The sequence below is a fragment of the Homalodisca vitripennis genome, chromosome 1, assembly GCF_021130785.1.
Source record: "Homalodisca vitripennis isolate AUS2020 chromosome 1, UT_GWSS_2.1, whole genome shotgun sequence".
NCBI lineage: Eukaryota > Metazoa > Arthropoda > Insecta > Hemiptera > Cicadellidae > Homalodisca > Homalodisca vitripennis.
The window spans coordinates 161540347-161567803 of record NC_060207.1 but is presented as its reverse complement, the minus strand read 5'-3'; the positions used below and the strand labels follow the sequence as shown (position 1 = coordinate 161567803).

The following is a 27457-nucleotide window of genomic DNA, read 5'->3' as shown; positions in this document are numbered from 1 at the left end:
TTTAACAACCGCTCGGTTGTTGAGTTCAATCGATAATCATATCACTAGTTATTCTTCCGTTACAGCTGACAACACCACGCCACAACCCAGACTTGTATTGATATGTCTTGTACTATAATGCTTGTTAAGAAAGTCTATACATACCCCGGTGAGCAACCCATGGCATCCTCTATTTCTCGCAGGAACTTACTGAGGGGAATGAAGATAAGGGTAATATTATTGGGGTCTGGTTGACACACAAGAATCTTCTCACGTTGAGAGGTGTCTCCTACTTTCTGTAAAGCAATTCCAAAATAACATTTACAACACTACCAATAACAATAATCATATTAACATTTATCATTAAGTTTTTATTTATAGTTAACAAAAACTGATTTCTGTATTCAGTATTTACCAAAGAATGGTGGTTATTCATACTTTTTTCAAGATTATTTAGTATTATTTATGAATAGAAATTGAGCATAAAAATCAATTATACCGTATTAGAACACAGATATGAATCAAGTTTTATATATATATATATATTTCGTGTTATGTTTGTGTCCAAGTTATCATTATAGTATGTTTGAACTGTGCACATTAAATCAGTATTGATTTTCCATTTTATTTTCAATGATAAAGTTTTTTACATAAATTGTATAGTAGATAATTAGTAAATTGCATACTGACTAAGGTTTGAGATTAATGAAAATAAAATTAGAAACTAGTGCATACCTTAAATCCAGGTATAGCAGTAGATTGTTCCTTCATCAAACTATTTATAGTGAGTGCATGTGAAGAGTTCTCAAATTTGAAAAGAGGAGTTCTCCTTGACCTGTAATAAAACTGAAATTGAAACTTGTTCATACACTACGAGTAATAAAAAGTACTTGTTAATAAATATTACACCAAAATTAAATTACATTATGTGGAAATGTATGGAGTCTGTTTTATATGAGATTTTTTTACCTGGATGTCTGTCGTCTCCGTGCAAAGTACGATGAAATATTGGAAGACTGCTCAGAAAAAGCAGATGGCATCTGATGAGCCTCGTTCACAGAGTTCTGGATATCCAAGTAATCTGTCAGCAGAAGCTGCATCTAAGAAATCAAATGTATAAATCAGTTATTGACTCACCAATTTACTAACTTATCTGTCCAGTCTAAATACAAAATTACTTGATCTATTGAGTTATAAGAACCATGTATGAAGCCTTACTGAGTGTACAGAGAGACAGCAATGCTGTATATTACAATAGCTGGGAACCAGTTTTCTCATAAAGATCATAAAACGCAAATAAAAAATAAATAAATGCTGGTACAAGTTTAATATATTGCAATTTGATAAAAAAGTAAGCTATACCTTCCAGTAATACTTGTAATACTACAAAAATACTTAACATTTTTATTCTTGCATACATAATACAGGAAATGTATACATAATGCAGACAATCAGGAAACCACAATTTTTATTTATTAGAATATGTACTACATACTAATACAATACAAATGACATTAACAAATTAAGTGGATGATCAGAAAATCTGGTTTATACTAATCCATCTAGCCGTTATGATAATTCATGCATTCAGATTCTAAATTTTTGCATTCAAAGACCATTCATTATGGGATCATTCTTTGGGGTGCCTCCTCTGCCAGTAACCTCCAGCGGGTGCTGGTACTCCAGAAGAAGGCAGTTAGGTGCATGGCCAGTCTTCAATATCGTGAGAGCTGCAGGATTGCTTTTAAGCAATTGGGAATTTTAACTGTGACATCTTTATACATAATGGAAGTCATCCTGTATGCCAGTAGCCTTGGGTTGCCCAGGAACGCCAATGTTCACAGCCACAACACCAGATTTGCGGATGATTTTGCCCTTCCAGCACACAGAATGAGCCTTTTCGCCATGAAACCGTCCTACGCCGGTGCAAGGCTGTACAATTTACTACCACCTGAAATCAAGAAGGGGAATCACATTTCCTTAAAGCAGAGACTACGTAACTGGCTCATCTCCGAAACCATCTACAGCCTGGAGGAATTTATTGAGAGAGCAAGGAGTGCACATCTCAGATGAACTTTTCCAAAATTGCTCTACTTATCTCTTCTAAAGTTTATTTCTGAGTTATGACTGTTTTAAATATTTGACGCTATACTGTTCTTTACGATCATGTAAATAAAGAGATTTGTCTATTGTCTATTGTCTATTGTCTGTCTATTGTCTATTGTCTATTGTCTATTATCAGTTGTAGCCATTTACCATTACAACATATTATATTAACCATTATTAATAATTAATATTAAGTATTTATTACGCAGTACTTGCAGTACTTAACCCTTCCAACGCGGCTATCGCCTATAGACGCGGAACTGCCGATGCTTTAAACGCGGATAACATCTACAAACGCAAAAGCTTTACTTTTGAAATGGCGAAGAATTAGTTGTTAAAACTTCCGTAAGAGAGCAGGTCGATGTTCCTTTCGACTGTCGGGACTAGACAAAACGCTTTGTCACCGTTGGTGGACGTTGTAACGGTATCTACTCGGGTTGAAAGCAATCGCCGCCATTTTTTGTATGGCCTGTGACGCGGCATACGCCTACAGACGCATTCGTTTCATTCAGCTATTTAACTACGTGTGTGTTGGTTATATTGTTAAACAAAGTGTTTTAACCCTTTTAGTGCTATAGCGTCTACGTCGTAGACGCTGCGTTTATGTCGAAAAGTGCTAGCGTCTACGTCGTAGACGCAGCGTATTTTTATATATATTGGTTCAGTTTATGCAAGTTACTGGCTGCAAACGATGACAGTTCATCCAAAAGCCATAGAGTAACGATATTTGTATATTTATTTGCCGACAACCAGCTGTTTATACGTCATTGACGTGAAATAAAAAGGTCAGTTCGGATGTTTACGTTGCGAGCGAACTGATGCTGTGCTTTGTTTACTCTGTTTTATCTTATTTTATCCATTAAATTGTGTTATAATTGTGAAATACTACTTTATTAGTATTCCAAATCATTGCATTACTTCATTTTTCATTTGTGTTTTCCGTGTGTGTTATATTTTACTAAGTTACAATGTTTAATAAGAACATTGCAGGTTATGATTAGTTACTTCACCTTTTTTATAGTTTTATTACAGAATAAAACAATTATTAAGGTAAAAAAGTGTTAACTGTGTTTGAATTTCTTCTTATTATAAATAATAATAAAGTTAGTAAAGCATTTATGCTAATAATAGTAAGTGTATTACTTTTTTTTAGCATTTCAAACATTAGGCCTATATGTAGGGCAAAATTTGGCACGGACAAGTTATTACATTTTTAATCCACACTTCTTATTTGTTGTGTAAAAATAAAATCAAATATATGTAATTTGTTTAGTTTTAGTTGCTCTTTCCGATGGTAGCCTCAGAAAAATAATATAAAATTGTTTACATAATAAAATTGTATGCCAAAGTGAAAAAGAATTATAAAAAACATTTATATTATAAAGAAAATGTTTTTATAACAATCCAAATATGTACAAATGTATGTTTTTGTATTTATTTCGGTTTATTGTTTAATTATCTTCAATACAAAAAACATTTAATAAGATATGACCTCAAATAAGGAAATAGTAAAGAATTTACTAAAACTCTGCATTTATGCACTAAAATGCATAGCACTCTTGGGTATGGCAATGTGCCAGACCCCTTAGCACTAAAAGGGTTAATCAGTCCGTTGTTATTCTAATAGTGTTTTAGTTTGTTTTTACGAGAACTGATTTTCCAACTTTTATCATTTTACTATGTACAACATAGTTTGAGTGCATTTTTTGGTATATTATGTGTAATATTTTTTTTCAATTATTTGTTTTGTATTTTATACCAGTTTCACCATACAAGTCCAGTTTATTTATTCTAAACAAATAGGGTTTATAAGTACAGTGGGGTCCCGCTAATCCGAACACGTGTAATCCGAACGTCGGTTAATCCGAACAGGTCCAGGAAGAATTATTTATAACGATAATGAACAGTTATAGGAACTAATTACTTAAAAAATGAAAATGGCTGCATCATTTCGTACATAAACAAAGAAAACTTTAATGAAATAGACATACAGTATTTTATTAAGACAAATTATGTACGGTACAGTACATAAATAATGAAGTTAAATACAGTACCAAATTGAAACTTATAGGTTAAGTATGAGGTAAATTACTGTATTAAGAAGTGAAATCAAACAAAAATTGGACGTACAGTACTGATATTATTATTGAGTACAATATTAATTGTTAAAATACATAAATAATTCAGTTATTGTCTTCTGTCGCATTAAAGAGAGTCTATGGGATGACGCGTAGTTTCGTACAACTATTGAACGCGTGGACCCGTACAATATCCAGTACGCTCACATTGCTTAACAATAGAACTCTCACACTAAATACGGTAAATGTGCTTAGTATTCGCAAACACGTTTATTTGTCAAGAAATACAATGCAACAGCCAGAAAACATGTTTTAATAAACAATGTTGATAATTCTATAACAAAATAGACCCATTCTCAAGTTTAAAACCGTATTTTTCTGTAATTCTGGCTAATCCGAACAATCACATAATCCGAATAGGGCTCGGTCCCAATTAGGTCGGATTAACGGGACTCTACTGTACAATATTTGTTTCATTTGCCTTGCAGGCTATCGTATAAGTAAGTTTGTGTTTGAATTTCATATTATTACATTTGAAAATCTTATACTGAACTTATTTATTTTTATGTACTAATTATACAGAAACTTCAGTTACAATTTACTCGTTATAAATAACCTGTATAAATGTAATGTAATCTGTCAAATAGTATTCCTATGTACATTATCCTGCAATGCAGTTTATTCAAAATTTCAAATGTTTTCGTGCGTATAAAATTCTCAAAAACATGTTTATTATTTTTTCTTATAAAGGTAATACCAAGGAATATGAAACAAAAATTAGCATTGGGAAATTTAAAAAAAATAATTTTTAATGTCTTAGCGTTTGACAGTAATTTAAATTAGCGCTTTAAGGGTTAATTATGTTAACACAGTGTTATTAACTGATTAATACTTCTGATACTTCAGTTGATTTAACTACTTCTCTCATTGGTGGAACTCATTGTGTGGTCTCTGTCTAAATCCGTCCAGGAGCGTCCATTAGATGCCCAAGCAGTCTTATTGTCGGAATCGTTCTAAGCTTGACATGCTATGGTAGTGGTAGGTCAAAAAGGTCTAGTCTTTTGTCCTCTCGTTTGTAGTAGGAGTCTCGTCTTGGAATTCGCTGTGATATGAAGTAGCAGAAGCGGCTTTATTTTCTCTTTACAAAGATTATTGAACCCCACTTGTGATGCCATTGGTAAACGAGGTCGCAAAGTAGTTAAAGTAATATTAATAACTCATTTTATTTTATCCTAAACTTGTTATCATCAACAATATTCATATATGGTATTTCAGACAGATTCAATTTTTGTGTAGTAGTAGACGATATTTCAAGGATAATTTCTGAGATAGGAACCATCATGGGTAGCACAAGCATAGCACTGCTAGAGAGAAAAAAGTACTTTTGAAACAGCCCTGTCGAGGTAGCCTACTCTTCGTACTTAGTAATAGATAAATCAATGAAATTTATGTGGACGGATTGTAAATTATTGTCCCAAGAACCTTTAATAAATAATCAACATAAAATTCGTAAATTAATAAACATATAACACAAAATTGTCCACATGGGAAAACAAATCAAATAGAACAGCACAGTAATTGTATCATAAAAGGTATTCAAAGTGCCCACCATTTTGTTAAATGGACAACAATTCATTCTCATATCATGGAATCCCTCACAGTCAGTAATGTGTCTTGCATATATTTTACAAAATTGTAACAATCCTACCAACCATTTCCTCTGTTTGGAACCAGGTTTTCTTTTTTTTTTTTTTTACTTACACCTAAAAAAATGTGTCTAGATGTGTAAATTTAGATGACTTATTCTGCCAAATCCTAAATAATGCTTATGTATGCTTTACTGTTGCAAGCGGCTGGCTGCAGTCCCTTAAATGCACAAAAAATTGAAAAATTTTAGTCCAAGTTGAGTATTTATTACAGACCCTGGGAATCTTTATCCATGAATTTAGCTGGTTTTTTTGTTATTGTATATGGTTCCTCAATAGTTTTATACTGGTATATGGCCTTCCTCAACATTGCTGTCTCTAAATTATTCTTTTTTTCTAGCAGTGTTATTATCCATATTAACTTATGATTCCTACCTCAGAAATAGTGCTTAGGATATTATTATTGATAATCTGCTCTTTATTCTGAAACACCCTACATAATAATATAAATTCACTGATATTAATATTATTAAGATTAATCAAAATCTTGTTTCCAGTTCAATGGCTATCCGTATTGAGACTCAGACCAATCAAATGTATATTACAACAGAACTGCTGCTTCTATTAACTGGGATTTCTTATATATTTAGCTGTCATAAATGGTTTATATGCATATTTCCAAGTTGAATGTGAGTGATACCACCTACTTCCATCACTGCTCAACTGCCACTTTCCCTACTTCAGCCAACAGCTTTTATACATATTTCAGTTTGAAAGGTTTCTTTCAAATTTAAGTATTTTATAATCAAAATTAAAATATTTGTAAAATCGATTACCAGACCACTTCTAGTAACCATTTTAATTTGAAGGAATAGAACTAAAATAGAAACAACTAATAGGTGAGAACATATCAAGAACCAGGAATACATTGAAGCCACTAATTATGATGATATGACTACAGAAAACATGTTTAACAATCATATCTGAGCACAGAGAGTTATGGTGAACACCAACATACCACAGCCTGAATCCTGGCCCAGACATCAGGCAGATCATAGACATTGACCTGGACCCGGTGAGAGATTGCAGTGCGGCGGATCTGGTCAAGAACTACTCTATGAGCATCTACAATAGCACGGAACTGTTCCATGAGTAGCACCAACAGGTCCGCAAGAGGTGTTGCTGATTCGGTTGGGACAACAGACTTGGTGGTCCGCTCCACTAACCTTAGCAGCTCAGTCTGCATGTCCACTTTCAGGCTCTGATCAAAAACAACACTCAAGTCAATATTTGCAGTCCTCGAAAATATAGAAATCTTTTTTAAACAACAAGCAGAAGTATTAAAATTACTTTATTATACATAAGAGTACTATAGTTTTGCTGTGCTATATGCAACTCACCCATTACTCAATAATATTATTTGGAATGGCACTCGTTTACTTTGCAAAAAATGTACCCTTTTTCATGTATATCAAATAAATTACAAAAATTAAAAATGAAATTTACTGTTGTATTGGCAACAATAGCAATAAATTTGTTTACATATGAAATTATGTATGATTTTTCTTTATTTTCCTTCAAACACACAATTTTTCCCTTTATTACACGTGTGCCACATTTCATAAAACTCTTTAAAACAATCCTGGAATTCATTTTCCAGAGGCTCCTCCACTTGAATTGTTGCATTTTCTATCACTTTATATGAAAAAAATAAATAGTTCAGCATATTGTCCTTTCAATTTCATTTATAATATGATAAAGATGTAAAGGTTTGCTGGTGTCAAGACCGGAGGGTGTTCCACACCTGTCACATTATACATTATGCTTGGCAAAGTATTATCTCACAAGCAAGACACAATGAGGTGGAGCATTGTCATACAACTAAAACCATTTCTTTCTCTCTCATTTTTGCGATTGTTTACTCAGGGTGTCTAGCGGTCAGGAAAATTTGGGAAGTCTAGGATTTGTATAGAAATTAAATAAAGTTGTGAACAGGCAGGATATAGCATAGATATTTCATAAGAAGTCAGGAAAAGAATTTGAAGTCTTTCATTAGTCAGTAGGAAAATTATCTCTCAGTTTCTTGGTTATGTTCCGGTTTGAAATACAGTGTACGACGAACTATGATAATTGCATTTATATAAACTAATAAAGCAGAAGGGGTCAATTCTCTATAACAAATTACTTCACTCTCAGACATGCCTGACTCCTCTGCACTATCGCTCGGAATCCAAAGTTTTACATTTAGACATTAATTTATGTAAAGTTAAATGTCATAAAATTAGAATAAAAGGTCTTGAATTTAATTTATTATAATTGCTAGACACCCTGTTACTTCTAATTAAGTCTCATAATTGTTTAAGAATCCTCAAACAAAGTTTTTTATTAATAGTGTGGCCTTTATGAATGAATCCCTAGTAAAACATGCCTTCATAATCAAAAAATACTTTTAACATCACTTTCCCTCAAATTTTGTTCCAGCAAATATTTCCTTTTTTAATTAGGTTTTTTCTTACATTCAGATGAGTGACTTTTTGTTTGAGGGCCATACAGGCAACACCATGTTCATGACCTGTTACAATTTCCTTCAAGAAACCGTCATTTTCATCAGGCATATCAATCAACTCTCTGTACACATTCACTCTCATATCTTTTTTTCAGTTGAAAAAATGTTTAAAACCATCTGCAAACATGATGCATTTTAAGCCCTCATGAAGAATACTATGAACACACCAATGTGAAATTCCAAGTTCCTAGGAAATACCAGCAATTCTTATTAGTGCTCACAATTTTTCAAATGTGATCAGCTTTCTCATCTGAGTTGAAAATTAAGGGGAGGCCACTCAGAATTTCATCTCCGAGGTTTGTTCAATTTTTTCATTGAATCTTTTCTGTATATTTTCTTCAGGAACTCATTAGTCTCAAATGGTAAGGTAATTTCAAAATAAACATAATTTCGTAGTAAAAAGTACTAGCACGTTTCTATGACAGAACAGAAAAATATCAAATTTGGTTCACATTTTCACCCACAGTGCTGCCAGCCACAGGAGGATAAATTTTGGTTGTAACAAACCCTTGCTTATATATGGACCATTATGACTATCTCAAATTTTAGTGTATTTTAGATGATATGAGATTGAGGAATGTCCGATAAGAGATGCATTGTATTGATGGTAGACAATTTAGGACAGCAGTAATACATGTTTTATAATAAGTAGTGTACTGAGAATTACCTAATATTATTTCTTAGTAACATTAAATGCCACTCTTTATAAGTAACTAAAGTAGAAGCTACCATAGAGTCCAAAAACAGCTATTAATGGTCAACTTGTACTAAACATTAACACAACACAAATAAGTGTGTTTAAACCTACCTCCACAGACTCGGGCAACTTGCTGAGCAGCCCAAGACACTCAACCAAGATGGACATGAAGTGTTCACTATCCTCCTCAGGATTGATGGCATCCACATCCTCTGTCACTTTCCCAGGAGTCAACCTTTCATTTCTGATAATAAACAATGCAAAAATTACAATAATATTAAAATAGAAATTAAAATAACATTAATGTGTGGGATACAATACAACTTGAGGCAGTGCAATAAGTATTCAATTGGATTATTTTTTGTAATACAAATTTTTATTTATAGTCCTTTAAGATATCTTTTCTGAGGATAGAAGAAATAATAAAATATTTTGCTATTCCATAAAGAATAGCACAACAGGCCATCTCAACAGGTGGTAACCGATGAATTTGTGACAGTCAAATATTGCCATGAAATGTGCACCTTGTGTAGTGGATGAAACAATCCATCGATTAGTATCAATTTCTATATTTATACAGACGTCTTATATGAAAGTTGGAGAAAACAAATATTGCACTACATTTGCCAGCCCCTGTATTGTTTTTGCATCAATAGTTTGATTCTTGCGTTCTCTGTGTGAATATATATATTTACAGTTATTACACAACATTAAACACAGTTACAGTTATTATGTAGCGAAATGGCATAGAAAAGTTTTGAAAAGTATTTATACTTTCATGGAAGAGATGCTAGTAAAGCAGTGATAAGTGTTTTATTTCAAATTAACTTTGATTTTCAAATATATGTACACCTAAATTAATTGTGCCATGTGAGTACATTAGCTTGTTCTAGATATTGTATACAGAGTGTTTCAGAACTCTTTAAAATAGATGACAATAAAATACAGAATCTTCTCTATTGTTACTGTACTCATTTTTAACTATAGTTGGATTTTTAAGATTTTGGTATCCTGTCTGTACATGTATGCGTTTTTTTTATATTAAAATGCATCTTTCTTTAAAACCCTTAGAAATGCATTACAAAATTATGTATGGATGTTAACATTAATAATCGTTATTAAATAATTTAAAAATAATCTTTTTATATCAATTTATTTCTAGATGTCCGGCCAATTATGATTTTTAACTTAAAATAATACAAATTGTTTACTATTTTTTTAGTGTAAATATTTTACAAAACTTTTTTATTAATTCTACAACATGTGGTTTAAGTAAATCAAATGAACATAACCGAAATACTCCAACTTTATTAAAGCTAGCATTGTAGTTACTTCACCCAATTCTCAACGCAACAATTAAATTTATTTAGGTACCAAAATATTTATCAAGTGTACGTTAGTGGCAGTGTTCATGTTGTAACGGGAATAAATGTGTATTTAAAACCCACTTGAGTGTATTTACTGTCATAAAAATACCTTGAGTTCATAATTAATTATTACAAAACATGGTGACCACACATTGGTTTGTATTAATATTATTACTTTGCTTTATGAGTTAAAACCATAACAGACTACAATCTAAGACGTATTAAAAATGCAATATAAATATTCGTAATAGGCCACTTTTAATAAAATAGAATGAAGTTAAGCATGAAGATTGATAGTGAATTAATTTGTTGAAACGAAAGCTCGACCTCAAACCTCATTAGGATCATTGATAAACAAAGTAAGATCTATCCCAAATTGAGAAATTAACACCAGGTGAAAGGTAGAAATAGGAAATCTCATATTTAATAACTAAAATTTGATAAATCATTTTAAACAGCCACATAACTAACAAGATTCTAAATATTATTTATGCTCACTTCAGGCAATTGGAGAAGTCTAGGCGTTTTTTCGACCGGAAGGATTCTCTCTTAGTGACACCAACAGGAGTGAGTTCTCTCCTTGATCTGTCGAACGAGCTGGGAGTTGACTCCCTCTCTCTCATAGATCCCTGACGATAGAGTCTCATTGTGAGCAGTTCTTGCGTTGACTCGACATATATATGCCTAGTCAGTTCCTCCAGCAGTTTACTGTATAGTTGCTGCGGAGGGAAACATACATGGATTAACATTTTTATGGCTAAAATACACACAAAATCAAACATAAACTTTAAAAACCAGGATTTGGTATACTACTTGATTATCAAAGGCTCTGGACAAGATCTGTTGGTTTTAACTTGTCAAACAAGAAGTGTTTACTGATATTGTATGTATGCTTCATTAAACTGCTTTTAACTTGAATACAATTGTATTACAATCTCAATAAATCCACTTTTATCCAAGTTTAAGCTTCTTTTTGATTAATAAATAGAATGTTTTGCTATCAAACTAGTTTAAAAATGTTAACTAGTAGCTATGTAAAAAAAAATCAATATTCAGTTTAGTAAAGAATACCTATTATAGTTCAACATGTTTCATTTGCACATAATATATATATCTTAATATAATATATATATATATATATATATATTATATGATTATATATATATATATATATATATATATATATATATATATATATATATATATATATATATATAATATATTATATATATATATATATATATAGTATTAACATTAAGCACTTACCAAATCATTTCTTAGACTTTTTGATTGCTTAATTTTATTACTTAAGCTGAGTTGGCAAGGTAAGCTTCTACATTTTATAAACGCTGAAGTAATACAACCTTTGCATTCATAGTCACAATACAAAACAAGCATTGCACGAGGTAATGTCAACATCAAATTTGTTCAATGAATTTCGTACCTGTTTACTGGCTTCCAGTTGGTTCCGTAACTCACGCAGTGCCTCCACGTCTTCTAGAGTGGATCCACCCAGTGCCAGGGCTGACACCAGCACCTGTGTAGCATGCAGGTAGTGTTTCTTAGCCAAGTGCGCAGACAGCTGTGCTGGCACCTCTTTCAGCTGACTTCTGCAGCCATTACAGAATCAATTATGTCTGACCATGCCAACTTCCTTCACAATGCCAGTTTAACCCATTGATCTAGTCTCACAACCGATACTCAACTTGAACCACACCTGAACTCTCGACCTCAGCAATCTCAAACTTTCTTCACAATCCCAATACAAAAGTCAATGTTTGTGAATAATATTATTACAATAACATGGTTAAATATTTAGTTTTGTGTGTTTTATTAAGATATAAGTATTGTTATTTCCAATCAAAGTAACATTTATCTGTTCTGTAATAATCTAAATGATATAAAACTCAACAATTTCTAGGGTTTATGGAAAATCAACTCAGCTACTTAAACAGGAGACATTGTTCTATAAAAACTCATTTAACTTGAATTTCACAAAGTTTTTTTGTGAAATAAAATTGATGTTTTTATTAAACATGTAAAAAAACTTAATCAACTGTTTTCACTTAACTAATAATGTCACAGTCACTATAGGTCTGTCAGTAAGCCCCTTCTGAAGAATGTGTGATAAATTTTACTATTTGAAATCTGCTGATTAGGCACACAGAAAACATATTAATTATCATCTAACTTCATTAGCTTAGTATGACCTTGACATATGCCTAGTTAACATTATACTCATGATGGAAACATAAAGACAAGCAAAATAATTTGAAACTTCTTTAATACCAAATAACACAATTTTACAGTAAAACATATAATTCACAATTACGATTTCCGGTTTGATTCATGTAATTTGAACCATAAAATAATTCCAAAAATACATTTTATTGCCAAAACATATACATTGTAAAAGTTTTGGCTTTGATTTATGAAAATAATATAACCATACACAAAATTCACTGGTCCACAAATATTATAGTTTTGATGATTCTTCAACTTTGTTTTGAGCAAAGATGCATTTGGAATAGTAGTGATGTTCTACTTTAGAATATGTTCTACATATAGATTTTATTAGAAGAATGGTGTGGTTCTGTTCTGATTCCTGCTCAAAACAACAGTCACCTGAAAATATGTCAATGTAAACACACTTCCTCAATTCTGATGTTATCGTTACATCCATCAGATTATTGACAGTGGCAATGACACCCATGTCTATGACATACTTTACCACTGTTTCAGCCAATACACAATGTTTAACATCTTCAAAAGGCTGCAGCAGTCCACCTCTGTTTTTGGTATGAATCAAACTGAATATGTTCATAACATTAGTCTGTAGTAGATCTACACTGCTGTTGCATTTAATTTTACATTTTTATGGTCTTACTAATTATCCTAAGATGTTCTAATTAGGTGCATTTTTTAAATTGATAATGTTAAATCTAAATGTTTTAAGAGCAAAAATATACAATTTCATTTTAATAATTATGAATCTTAATTCAAGCTAAGCATACTCTACAGGTGGTTTAAAAATACCCTGTAGTGGTCTGAATCGAGTAATATAGTTTGTTTTGTTATTTTTATAAGTTTATTTCATTCACTTGAATAATATTAGCATGTAAGTAATATAGTAAAAGAGTAAATTTTCTGTCCTGTAAGTATTAAAATAAAATTGTAAACTAATCCATTCATAATTTAACATTGTGATAATTCAACTGTATACATTGCCTTTATTAATAATGAAATGTAACTAGTAAATATAGTTAATTTAACTGTGGTAGGAAATTTCTTATATTTTTCCTCTGTTTGCACAGCTGTAGAGTTGTCATGATTTCATTAAACAAGGAAATATGAGGGCTATTCAGAAAGTAACGAACATATTCTTCTGCCGCTGCCAGGTGCACACCAAGCACATATATATTAGTGTGCTCGTGCATCTGTCAGAGTTCAACCGTGACAACAGGAACATCCCCTCGCTGCCTCGTTTTGTTATATTCAAATTCGAAATGTGTGCTGCAATCAAAAATCCTGCCAGTTGTAAAGTCCAGTCTGTGATTCGTTTTTGGTTGGAAAAAAACTTGAAACCAATTGAAATTTATCAGGAACTGTGTAAATTGTACCGGAACTTGTGTGGTACTGGAAGTTCTGTCAGGGAAAGGTGCATTCAGTTTAAAAATGGCAGAACAAACAAATAGAAGAGTGGATGTCCGAGCATTATGACTGACACATCAACAATTTTGCTTTAACATGACAATGTCTGACCTTACACTGCAAACCTTACGCAAGAACTCTTGAACTCGTTCCACTAGGAATTTTTTCCTCATCCTTCTACAGACCTTATCTTGCTTCAAGTGATTTTCACTTGTTCCCGAAAATGAAGACTAAGAACACAGGTTTTTGACAAAGATGGGGACGTACGCGTCACTGAGTGGCTGAGATCACAGGTGGCAGAATTATATGACACAGGAATTTCAAAGCTTATCCACTGCTATTATAAGTGCCTGAATTTATATGGTGATTATGTAGAAAAGTAGTATTTTAGTCCCTCTTTCACATGTAAAAGATGTTTTTCTTGTACTTAATTTTTTTATAATTCCAAAACATTTCGTACTATCTGAATAGCGCTTGTGTAATATATTGTAAAATTTTCAGTACATGATAGAGCGCGATCGTCCAAGAATGCACATAGACTACATTTGATGTAAGAGTGAGGGATGTGCATCTGCTGAGAAGGAGGTAGGCTTTCTGACGCTTACCACTAGGCCATGATTTCCTTTGCTTCATGACGCATTTACCTATGCTACATCTATTGGTTTGATATAGTCTATGGTGTCACCATTATCACCCTTAACCGAATGTATACTTACATCTCTTCCAACAACTGCAGCGTATGCTTGTGTTCAATTCCTTCCAACCACAGCTTCTTCAGCTCATCCCTGCGACAACTGAGCAGAGTCTTACATGCAAGCAGGTTCTCCTTCACACTGCTTATCTTAGCTCGAGACGTATTGACCAGCAGTGACACTCGGGCAAAACTCTGTACCAGGATATCGTAATTGGTTTAAGATAAAATAACAATAAAATTATCAAAAAACTAAACTACTCTTTATGATTCAATGATGTTTATCACATTTTTTAGCCCATGGAAGTGAAGAAATATTTTCAACTGTTTCTAATTCAAAGTGTAGACTACAATGTCAAATGACTGGGGAACCTACTAGAGCTGTTCAAGTTTTAGTAGTTTCTTTTCAAAATTGAACTCCCTATATTGTGTGGCATAGTGAATTTTGTGGTGATATTAAAATATGTTTCTTACGCAATTCATCCACAGTAATTTGCATAGGCTAGGCATAATAAGTACACTCATCATGGATTTTTTCTATAAAAGTATTGCCCTGACCTCGGGACTGATTCAGTGTTTACAGGCTGAGAGAACAATAGAAACATTTTATTTCCTGTCAAGTGAAGAGTTAAACTCTTTTGTATTTAGAGTTGAGAGTATTTTCACAAAGTTAAATTCTATGACACAGGAATTTCAAAGCTTATGCACTGCTAAGCACATATTCACATATGCAACATTTGTTCAGTCGCTTAAATGTTTAATTTGATCTTGCCTTCGGTCCTATCTAATGTGTTGTATTTCAATGTATATATGTCTTAATTTGTTCATTTTTAAGATGAGTTATACCAACACATTTAATTATGTTTCACTTTTATGTTATACAAACATGGAAATATTTATTTATTTCAACCATAACACTTGAGAAGAACACTCTAATCTTGAATAATATGTTATGCATAACAATTATGCCTATTTGTGGAACTGTTTCTCAAAATATTAAAAATACCTACTTCTTCTTTTATAAGAAACATCTGGTTTAAACATTAGGCATTAATTAAAAGATTGCATTGAAAACTTTTACAGACCTGCATGACTTGTGCAAGATCTCGATCATGCTGTGAAATGAGTTCATCCAATTCTTTATCACATTTTTGATAATCTTTTTCAAGTTTTGCCTTTTCTTTATCTCTCTGCTCATTTGATTCACTGGTCGATAGAGTTCTTATGACATTCATCAGAAAGCTTCCACTCTGAAACAAAAATTACAATATCTATATATAATTAAATAATTAGTGACTACTGCCCCCTCTCACCCATAATGAACACATGGAGATTTCTTACAGTAGACAAAAAAAAATACAGACTAATATAAGAAGTCTATTGCAGTGTTATTTTTACACCAACAACAGTCAATCACTATCTACAGAAAACTACGAGTAAATCATCCTCAGAAATCTGTGAGTGGGTGAGAATTGAATGAAGAGTCAATTCAGCCAATTTGTCAATAAAGGACAAACCAACGACAAATACTGGTGGTTTTGTATTTGTTGTTGTTGATTTTCTAGCTACTTAAAATAAGTTTAATTTCTGTCATACAGTTTAGAAGTAAAATTGTACCACCACTAATCAAAATAAAGTTAGTTGCTGGCAGTAAACTAACAAGGATGTTGTAAAAGAAATTTAAAAATGAAATTTAATATTGAAGCCTATATTATTTAAACTGGTTTTTCCAAACACAAGTAAAAAATTAAAATTTTAGATACATTAATTTTCTTTACTGGTGTAAGACATGTCATCATTGCTGATGCCCCTATTCTGTTTATATCAGAAGAATTCTATCAATCTAATTTAATTTTAATATATTTCAGCAAATAGTGGATTTTATGTACAGTAATTAAAATAGCATTTATAATTTCTTCCATTTCAAAACAAGAAGAGGTATACTCTAAATTCGTTGAAATTATTGACTTGTTAAATACAGGACACACATGCAAGGTTTCAATCCTATGATAAAGTGGCTTTTAGTATATAAGAAAGTTTATTTACTGTGTTAACACGTCTTGCCCCTAGCATTCCCACGGTGGGTCGCACTTATAGGACAAATCTAATATTTCTATAACAGAATATGATTCGCTAAATTGTAATGATAAGTGATAAAATGAGAGTAAAATCTTGTCATTTTATGTCAATTTTGTTTATTAAATACAAACATGAAAAAGTGTTTACTTTATATAAATAATGTAAAGGTGTAATGGAATATAAAAAATGGCCAAAAATACTAGGGCCGGGAAGGTCTGTCTACAATGTCAGTGCCCAGAAGTATTAAACATTTCTCAACATGAAGGGGTTTTCTAGTTGTTTCTCTTATGAAAAGGTTATGAAAATTTCTACTAGTCCCTGTGTCTTAAGATGAATACAAGACAAGTTCTCAGAATGTGGAATGGACGTCTGCCAAGAAGGACCACACAACGTAGGGTCAGCATCCTGAAGAATTTGTAAGGATTTGTGTTTGTTCATAGCTTCTTCCAGATCTGTCTGTATAGGTTCTTCATCATGGACTGTTCCATGTTTGTGTCTTCTTCAAGATTCTCAGAATCAGATTCTGTGTGAGGATAATTCCCCTGCTTATAGAAGTAACATTCACTAGAACATTCTTCTAACCACCAATGAATGTTCGTTGTTGTTCATCGTGGAATAAAACTAATTTAAAATACTTAGTATTCACTCACAAACCAAAATAAAAACTGAATTAATTACACACACAATCTATTCATGCAGTTACTTGGTAAGATGTGCCATTAGATAATTTCTAACACTGCACCCAGGTGGTAGGGCACGCCGTTAGATAAATTCTAACACTACACTTAGGTGATAGGTCATGTCATTAGACAAATTATAACACTGCACTCGGGTGGTAGGTCGTGCTGTTAGATGCAAACTAACATTTTACGACCTGCCTAACTTCTCCCGCCCCTTCAAACCATAAATCACCAAGTTTACCATCCCTTTTATATAGAAACGTTGCTTAATATATGATAGAAAGCATAATTAGATGAAGATCAAGATCACCAAACAAAAAATAAACAAAGATTCTTTAGAACGACGAAATATTTCTAAAGATTTTATCTCATAGCACAACCTCTCACTGTTTAACAAAGCCTATCACTTAAGGGGTTGGAAAAATGTTATTTACATTTGTCAGTCTGTCTGTCTGCACGATATATCTTGAAAATGAACTGACCCATAGAATTAAAATTTTACATGAAACTCATTTCTACATAGGCAACATCGAGTTTGATCATGATGCATATCATTCCATAACATTTTGCTGCGCTTTAGTAAATATGTTTTCATTGATCTTATGTGTAACCTTAATGGCAACAAGAAATCCACAGAATAGATTTGTAAATAAACTGAGTAAGTTACTATGACATTTTAACATGTAACATAGTTACACATATTGTAGTAGCTATAGACTTGAACGTTTGCTTGCAGCTTCAGCAAAGCCTGTTACACGACACATGGTTTGGGATACTCCTACCTTGTTTTTAAAAAGTACATATGGTATATTTTGTGCATTTAGGATTTTGTGTCAAGCCTTCACCCCTTCTCTAAATCGCCTATTGCAATATTTGCTTTTAGTGTAATTAGTATGATCAATACAAATTAATTATAAACTTTAAAATACAGACAGACTTTTAATGGCAGAGATTAAAAAAGGTTCCAAGCCAAATGCCTTGGAACAGATAACTACAAAAGACAGTATATGATACCATACCAAGATTTGGCGGCAATTCCCAAGTTCCCTTAGAAGAAAGATTTTCAGATATCCAATCTGAAAATTCTTGGGACATCCTAAAATCCAGCCAAAAACTAATAGCTTCGTTATTACCAATAGTGTCATTATTGAATGAGACAAAGCAAACCAAAGAAGTGGAGAAATGTGGTTACTGGCCCTATACCAATTTTAATACAGTATTTTGCCCATGAACAGAAACTGTTTGGCCATATCTAGAGGTAAATTATTAGGCAATCACCATAAACAGTACAGCAAAACCTGTAGAACCCCATGATTAATTAATTATTTATCAGCTCTATCAAACACAACTTGCGTGCACTCTCTGAGATAGAAAGCCAACAAACTAAAACAGCTCCACCCATTCCATAACAAGCCAACTCTGCAAACAGCCTACTGAAGTTAATAATTTACTGTAGTCACAGAGAATCAGATCCAAACAATTTCCATCGTAGAAGCAGCAAATATCTGGTATGACAATTTGAAAATGAGAACAATATCAAAATACAAGTGAATAATAAAAGTACTGTTGTATTGTATATTACCCAGCAGGGTTCAGATCTGGCAGGTTTATACCTTCCAGTTGAACCTACCACTGAGCACAGCAAAAACCGATGTGTCACTTAAATCTGGGCAACCTTATGGATGTCCAGGAGCGGCAAATCACCAACCGCAAATGTCAAGATTCTGGGGTGCAAGGGTAATTTGATAGGTTTAGTCTACTGCGGGAGATATCTGTTGAAGTTGATGGGGTTCATTCCCTAAGTATCAGAGGTTCTTGCTAGCCTCAACAAGGATGTCCCATCCCCTGCCTGCTTTGACTGGAGAGGCTGGTTCAGAGCTGGCCTCCCCTTCTACTGGGGGAACATGACTTTGACATTAGTGCCCTAATTCTTCCTCATGGATCTCGATAGGAGGCGGCCCCTACTCCCTAACCTTACCCATTCTGAATATCCTGTCACTCCGGAAGCAGCGCTAAAGTTATTATAGGACTAAGTGCTTCTTGTCCTAAGAGGAAAAAAAAAGTATAGAGGGTTCAAAAATATTCTTTAACCTACCTCAAAGACTAATGTGTTATTACTATTTGATAAGATACAACTTCTATAAACAAATACAACCATAGAGACGATGATTTACAATCTACTGTAAAAATCACAATCATATAGACAATGGTTACACAGTAATCAGCATTGTAAAATGACTCCAATATAGATGGATACCAATAATTCACAAAAGGCAGTTTTTGGTTAAGTCTCTGTATTCTCTAAACAATGTAGTCAAAAACTATTACACCTAAAGAGCTCTAATCTACACTAGGCTTTATCATTCACTTTAAATGCTATATAACATGACTATATTTTATGTAATTTAAATTTAGTTTAATTCCCCCAAAAAACAATTTAAAAAAACACAAAATATGTCCCCTTCATTATTTTTGCAAAAATACATGTTACTTAGAATAAACTATTTTGCTACCCAGTTAACACTGGTTTGGTGTGAGATACCATTCATATTTATATTGTGTAAGATACTGTGTTCCGTTACCAGTTACATACGAAATTATACCCACAACCAGTTAAATTTTTATATATAATTTGGTTAATACTTCTAAATTTACATGCAGCCTAAACATTTTTAGTTAAATTATTAACAAATGTTGGATTAATTTTTAAACCAAAATTTAATTAATAACTTTTAGCTTGACAACATAGCTAATTTATGTATGAATTTAGCATTGCAGGGTGCACGGTCACATCTACTTTTACTATCTTTTGTATCTTGAAAAGAATGTATTCAATTACACGGACAGACTGGATCCTGAAAAGTAGAAAGTAACAGTCTGTCCTGGAAGATCTTTGAACAAGAATGTTGCTGAATTGGTGAAATATTTTTACAATTCTATGAAGTTAGTATATAGTGATGAGGTAACAAAGATTGTCACCATTAGAAATAAACATGGAAAGATCCAGGTAAAAAGGATATTAGTTTTACTTAATTTAAAAGAACTATACATTACGTATTTAAAAATTCCCAACAAGCAAAATTGATTTGCAAAGTTTTGTGAGCCTAGGCCCAAGAACAACAGCCTTGCTAGAAAAAGTGGAACACATGCAGAGTATGTGTGTTTATACACATTGCTCTAGAACATTAAATTAATGTTGATGTGGAGAAAAAATGCAATATTTTTTCATAAATTGTCTGTGAAATACCACTCCTGCCTGGTTAAAGCAATTGACAATAAACCTTTTCAGCTCTGTCTTATGAATGTGTGTAATGAATGCCCAAGTGGTAGTGAACTGAGAGACTTATTAAAATGTAATAACAAACTAATAGATGAAGACTTACAAAAAGTGGGTAACTGTAGATAGACATTCAATGGAAACAGTAGTAAAGAGTACCAATGTTTTTAGACACATATTTAGGCTTAAAATACGTACATTTATCAGTACATTTGTACCCTACTACTGTACACCTACTAATCAGTAAAAAGAACACTACAAAGAAATATATGAAAATTTAACATGTAAAGTCATATATAGTAATTCAGAGTGTAATTTTGCCAAAACTTTCCTTGGTACTTTGGGATTATACCGACCACACCCAGACATGAATCGTTATTTGACATTTTGCTTCTACTGATTACTAGATTAGCGTAAAACAATATTTCGTCAATATAAAACAGGAATTGTCTTATCGCAAACCCCTCCCCATCCTCCATGACAGAGGTCAAAGTCGAGCGGTCTAGTAGATAACGTGATTGCAGAGTCGCGTCGCTTTGTTGTACTTCCGTGTTTTACCTCTACATTTCTCCAAACACAAAAATTCAACAAAAACAAACATTACCAAACTAAAACTAAACTCTTTATAGAAAAAACACTCAAAACTTGTTTTTATTCTTGTTCACATTCCGCCACCCAAAATGCGAGTGCCTCCGGCCATCAGTGCGGGCTTCAGCAGCACCTTTGGTGCTGCCCTGCGCTGATGTCAACGAAAGAAAAACATCCCTCGAGATAGTACCTATCAGTAAAATATCAAATTCTAGAGGGGCTGATCAGAAATATAAATTGAATTGTAATGGAAAGGCAATTATGTACCGTGCAAATCATGTGATGCCGCGCGGCCTGCCGTAATCGGGATTCTCGAGAAAGATAAGATAACAGCGACAACAATACCGATCACGATACCTGGAAATGCTTGTAATTTTGTAATTACAGAGTTGTTTTTTCGTTCTATCATGTTTGGTTCTATAAATTTATATTTTTGTGTTCTTCATACTGGTGTGGTCGGTATAATCCCAAAGTACCCTTTCCTTCATCAAACGAGATGAGATGTAAGATTCAAGGTGAGATACAATCCTTTAAAAGAATTATCAGCCAAGCTACCCTAATCCCTTCATTATTTATTACAAATGGAAGGGGAAATTGAAACATTAAAATTATATGCTAGTTATAATTTCAATGAAAACGCTGAAAATCATAGATAGGCCTAATAAGAAGTACAAATATAACCAACAAAATTTCCATTTCCACTTCAATTATTAAAAAACATAGTTATTTGTGATTGTTACTCTCTAATACATAGTTTTGTTCAGGAGGATGAGCAAAATATGACAATAAAGTTACAATTTTGAATTGGAAACTCCAGCCGTTATTTAACCGATACCTTAGTTGTGATGAAAATAATGTATTCATATATTTAAACTATTGTTTAATTTATATTTGAAAAACTACTAAGATTCAATGCTATAATATCAATGTTTATTTTCACTATATCAATATCTAAGTTCTATATTTAAAATTAATAGTTTTGCTGGCCTCTAATGAAAACTCAGCAAAAACTTTAAATAAAATACAGAAAAAATATTATCACAATATAGATAAAATAATGTTACATAGATTATCAACTTGTAATCTAAATCTATACAATAATTTGCTCGCATTAAAGAACCAAGGAGACTGTATCTACATGAGCAAAACTATTTAATGATAATATCAATGAAATATAGGTTAACTTGCATACTTTCTTTAGGTTAGAAAACTTACGTTTTCCTTCGGGTTTTTCACACCTCGAGGAGGTTTCGTGGGTGCTGGTACAGATGCCATTATTCAATCTTGTAATAGTATATCAAATAATTAACAAAATGTACAAAACTATCTAATTTTACACACGCAAAAGACTTTCACCAGAACTGTCATTTTCCGCGGCTGTATTTTGCATCAGTAACCGACATCTTTAATTCTGACGACATTTCATTTACGATAAGTAAGGACATATTATCGTAGATTATAATCAAAGAGTTATATTCTTAACTGTTGGATTAATCACTATTATAATATGAGATGAAAGCATAAGATATTGTTATGATTTTATTTTATTAAACAGACTTGGTCTATATTATTAATTATGTAAACAAGACTTTGTCACTAAGTTTATTTGCTATCGTCACGTTAATTTATTGTTAGGTTGTCAAAGTCTAGTCAGATTTTGCTTCAATCACTACATTAAACGCCAATTAAATTATTAACAAACACGTAAATAGTTTTATTGTTAATTTATCTTTAACTGTACATTTTTAGCAAATATTGAGTATTATATATAAAAGAAAAGTTACTATCTAACTTTTTTTATAAATTTTAAAACGGTACTTTGGGATTATACCGACCACACTAGTATGAAGAACACAAAAATAGAAATTTATAGAAACAAACATGATAGAACGAAAAAACAACTCTTCAATTACAAAATTACAAACTTACAAGCATTTCCAGGTATTGTGATCGTTATTGTTGTCGCTGTTATCTTATCTTTCTCGAGAATCCTGATTACGGCAGACCGCGCGGCATCACGTGATTTGCACGGTACATAATTGCCTTTCCATTACAATTCAATTTATATTTCTGATTAGCCCCTCTAGAATTTGATATTTTACTGATAGGTACTATCTCGAGGGATGTTTTTCTTTCGTTGACATCAGCGCAGGGCAGCACCAAAGGTGCTGCTGAAGCCCGCACTGATGGCCGGAGGCACTCGCATTTTGGGTGGCGGAATGTGATCAAGAATAAAAACAAGTTTTTAGTGTTTTTTTAATAAAGAGTTTAGTTTGGTAAATGTTTGTTTTTGTTGAATTTTTGTGTTTGGAGAAATGTAGAGGTAAAAACACGGAAGTACAACAAAGCGATGCACCAGCTGAACGGGCGGCGAGACTCTGCAATCACGTTATCTACTAGACGCTCGACTTTGACCTCTGTCTGAGGATGGGGAGGGGTTTGCGATAAGACAATTCCTGTTTTATATTGACGAAATATTGTTCTACGCTAATCTAGTAATCAGTAGAAACGAAATGTGAAATAACGATTCATGTCTGGGTGTGGTCGGTATAATCCCAAAGTACCTTTTTAGCAAATATTGAGTATTATATATAAAAGAAAAGTTACTATCTAACTTTTTTTATAAATTTTAAAACTGTTATAAAACTTATCTCAGTTGTCTTATAATAGGAATAGGCTTCTCTGATCTGTGATGTATCCTTTTTTGGTCGGGAAACTAGGCAAAATCAACTATGGAACAAAAAATACGAAGAACCATATAAATTACAATGGCTATAAATGAATATACACTTTTTGCCATATTTTCTTGGTCATGGCAACACGGCAATCCTTAAAATTTTACTACTTAACTTTATTTTTTATTTGTACTATATGATTTTCCATGGGAATGGAAAGTAGCACAGATTGCAGAAATACAATTGAAGGTAAATCTTCAAATATGGACATTTTCTACTGTGTTATTACTTAGGCCCTAACTCGTTTATTGGTATCAATGCTTTAATATATGCCTACTTTCTTACTTCTCCATTTCTTCTTCATGTCTTGTAATTTATGTATTTTTTCAACTCTTCTCTTTCTCAGCCTGTCAAACTCTAAAAAAAGTTTAGTTTGTCATTAGCTCTTAGCACTTTTATTTCAGAGTTAGTTGTTCATGTTAGCTCTTTCTTCCGTTGTTAAATTTATCTCTTTCTGGAATGCGTCTTCTCCGTATCTCTATTCTATGGTAAAGTCACCAAGCGTTTAGTAGCTTCAGAGTAAAAACGAAAAAAATATTATAGTGGGACATCTATATTGTTGCAAATATTTTACTTCTATGCACTCCCGCATTGTAGTAACCCGAAAACCTGGAAATATGGAGTCCTCGTTTCCGATACCTTACATGCAGCGCTAATTTCAAATTTATAATTACCATATTGATAGCACCAAAGACTAGTGATAATTCAGTTGACTTTGAGCTTTGATTATGTTAAGGATCTGTTGCCACTTGAATAATTGTGATTTACCGCTATCTAATAGCAAACAAAATAAACAGTGGTTATAATATATTTTATACATTACAGAAAAATATAAAAATTACTATAATGTAATTTGTATGAATAAAATTGCGGTAAATGTTACGGATATAACAAGCTTAAGGCTGCTTTCACACATGCCGGTTTTTGGATGAACGGAAAAAATGTGGACATCCACATTCTTTTAGTGGCACGAAGAGTTGTATTTGGCATTTCACACTCAATGAAAACAGTACGGTTGCTGTCACCGTGCCGGGTAGCAGCCAGCTACCGCCACTACATTTGGCCGGCACTATGCCATATCAGTCTACCAAGTGGCATACAGGAATGCTCACTTTCACACACACCGAATTTTGGTTGGACAGACGCAGATTTGAGTGAGTAGTCAACAGCTTGCAATTCTGAATTTGGAAGATTTTTAAGCAAAAATCTGTATGAAATAGAAAGAGGAATATATTTTTGTTGAATGATAATATTTATTTCAATCATGAAATGACAGTACTTTTTACCAGATGTAAGACCTATTACGATTGTTCTTTGATTATATATATATATATATATATATATATATATATATATATATATATATATATATATATATATATATATATATATATATATAATCAAAGTGAATCATATATATCATATATATATCATCATATATATAAATGAATTTTTGTCTGTATGTCCTTTATAGAACCATAAACTATTTTACCAAAAATGTTTATGTATGTGTATTTTTCTATAGAGAAGGTTAGAATATGCCCATATATATGCCCATTGATGTACTCCCCACCAAGTAGCGCTGCCAGATAAAAGTTTTCAAAGCGCCTGCACATTATACACTACAAAATTACAAGCTAAACACTAGTTGAAGGCGCTAAGTTATGATGCATACTTTCCTTTAAAATAAATTTCTGGTTTAACTTAAACCTTGAGTGTTAGACCACTTTATGATAAAGTACATGTATGAATAATATGCGTCTTTTAATAATCTTGTTGTGGTTCGCAAGACATCTTAGTCTACCAAAATTTTTAAAATCGTCCATAATTTGATTTATAAATGAGTAGTAACGACCATCATGAAGTAATTTTCATTACTCTCTCTCTCTCTCTCTCTTGATCAGAAAAGAGGCAAATCAGCAATGGAACATAAAAATACTAACATCAAAGTAAATTACAATGACCATAAATATACTTTTTAATATATTTTCTTGATCATAGGAGGAGGCAAACTCAATATTATCGTTGGAAATATAATTCACTTGAACCAGAAGTGCTGAAACAGGTGCAAAACATATACAAAATTATGTGTGAAGCTCCAGGTTACTGCTAGTCCTTTATAAAGTAAACATACTATACCATAACTTTGTAAGCTAATCAATCTATTGTATACTAGCAGTTAACCACGGCTTCACAAGCAGTTTCAAAGGTTTTGCACCAGTATTAGGTTTGAGTGAATTATATTTCTAATGCCAATGTTGAGTTTGCCTTGTTGCCATGATCAAGAAAATATGGCAAAAAGTGTATATTCATTTATAGCCGTTGTAATTTATACGATTCTTTGTAGTTTTTGTTCCATAGTTGATTTTGCCTTGATTCCCGATCAAAAAAGTATATATTACAGATCAGAGAAGGATATTCTATTATAAGACAACTGAGATAAGTTTTATAACAGTTTTAAATTTATAAAGATTTATTTAGATAGTAACTTTGTCTTTTATATATTATAATACTCAATATTTGCTAAAAATGTACAGTTAAAGGTAGATTAACAATAAAATTATTTATGTGTTTGTTTCTTTATAAACTGAACAATTTTTTTAAATATTTTAGAATATTTAAAACTGGTATTAGTACATTAGTTCAAAGGCACAGTCCAGCAAACTTTCTCTAGCATAGTTCTTGCTGACTGCTACGAATTCTGCTGTCTTTGGAGTCACATTCTGACCATCTTATGTTTTAGGGCATTTTCCTAGGTACAGGTAGTGTCACCGTGCTCGGCGCGTAAGGGAGGGTGGCCTGAGAGACAACGCCAATGCTCCCACTCCACCTCCCCTACTTTTACTCGGTACAGTCAACTCTAGCAGGTCCCTCTGGCCCTTGTGTCTTCTTCCACAACAAATTAAAATATTTTAGTTATTTTATCAATGGAGGAAACACATTTATACTAAACAGTATGAACCAAAATATTTCTTTAAATTGATTTCATAGAAATGTTTAAATAATATTTCTTTAAATCCATGACATAATTATTGTGATAAGGTATTTCCCTCTGATGGTTACAAATAACTTTCTCTCTGCGTTCAGAGTTTCAATACTCGATTGCAGGCTTGAGACTGCCGGAGGGCCGCATTAAAAGTTATTTACATATTTTTACATACTCACAAAACAATATTTTATTATATACAATAATTACAACATTGTGGGATTAAAGATTCCAAAGTGATATATTGTCCTCCGCTCGTTGTCCATAAACAATAATGGGTGTACATTGGAAATAAATATTTAAATCAATCTTCGATCCCTGACAAATTTCC

At 32.5% G+C, this 27457-nt stretch overlaps 1 protein-coding gene across 1 annotated transcript in view; it reads right to left on the bottom strand.

Moving 5' to 3' along the window:
* Window positions 1–22813, bottom strand: part of LOC124375226 (exocyst complex component 4) — a 36751-nt gene extending 13938 nt beyond the window's left edge. Inside the window, exons 1-10 of the mRNA XM_046833362.1 lie at window positions 22621–22813; window positions 15867–16031; window positions 14807–14976; window positions 11884–12049; window positions 10938–11158; window positions 9184–9316; window positions 6828–7070; window positions 949–1079; window positions 715–814; window positions 145–275 (exon numbers count right to left, since the gene is read on the bottom strand). Coding sequence (XP_046689318.1) covers window positions 145–275; window positions 715–814; window positions 949–1079; window positions 6828–7070; window positions 9184–9316; window positions 10938–11158; window positions 11884–12049; window positions 14807–14976; window positions 15867–16031; window positions 22621–22680 — 1520 coding nt within the window. The 5' untranslated portion in view covers window positions 22681–22813. The remainder of the gene's footprint in view (window positions 1–144; window positions 276–714; window positions 815–948; window positions 1080–6827; window positions 7071–9183; window positions 9317–10937; window positions 11159–11883; window positions 12050–14806; window positions 14977–15866; window positions 16032–22620) is intronic.
* Window positions 22814–27457: the final 4644 nt, after the last annotated feature.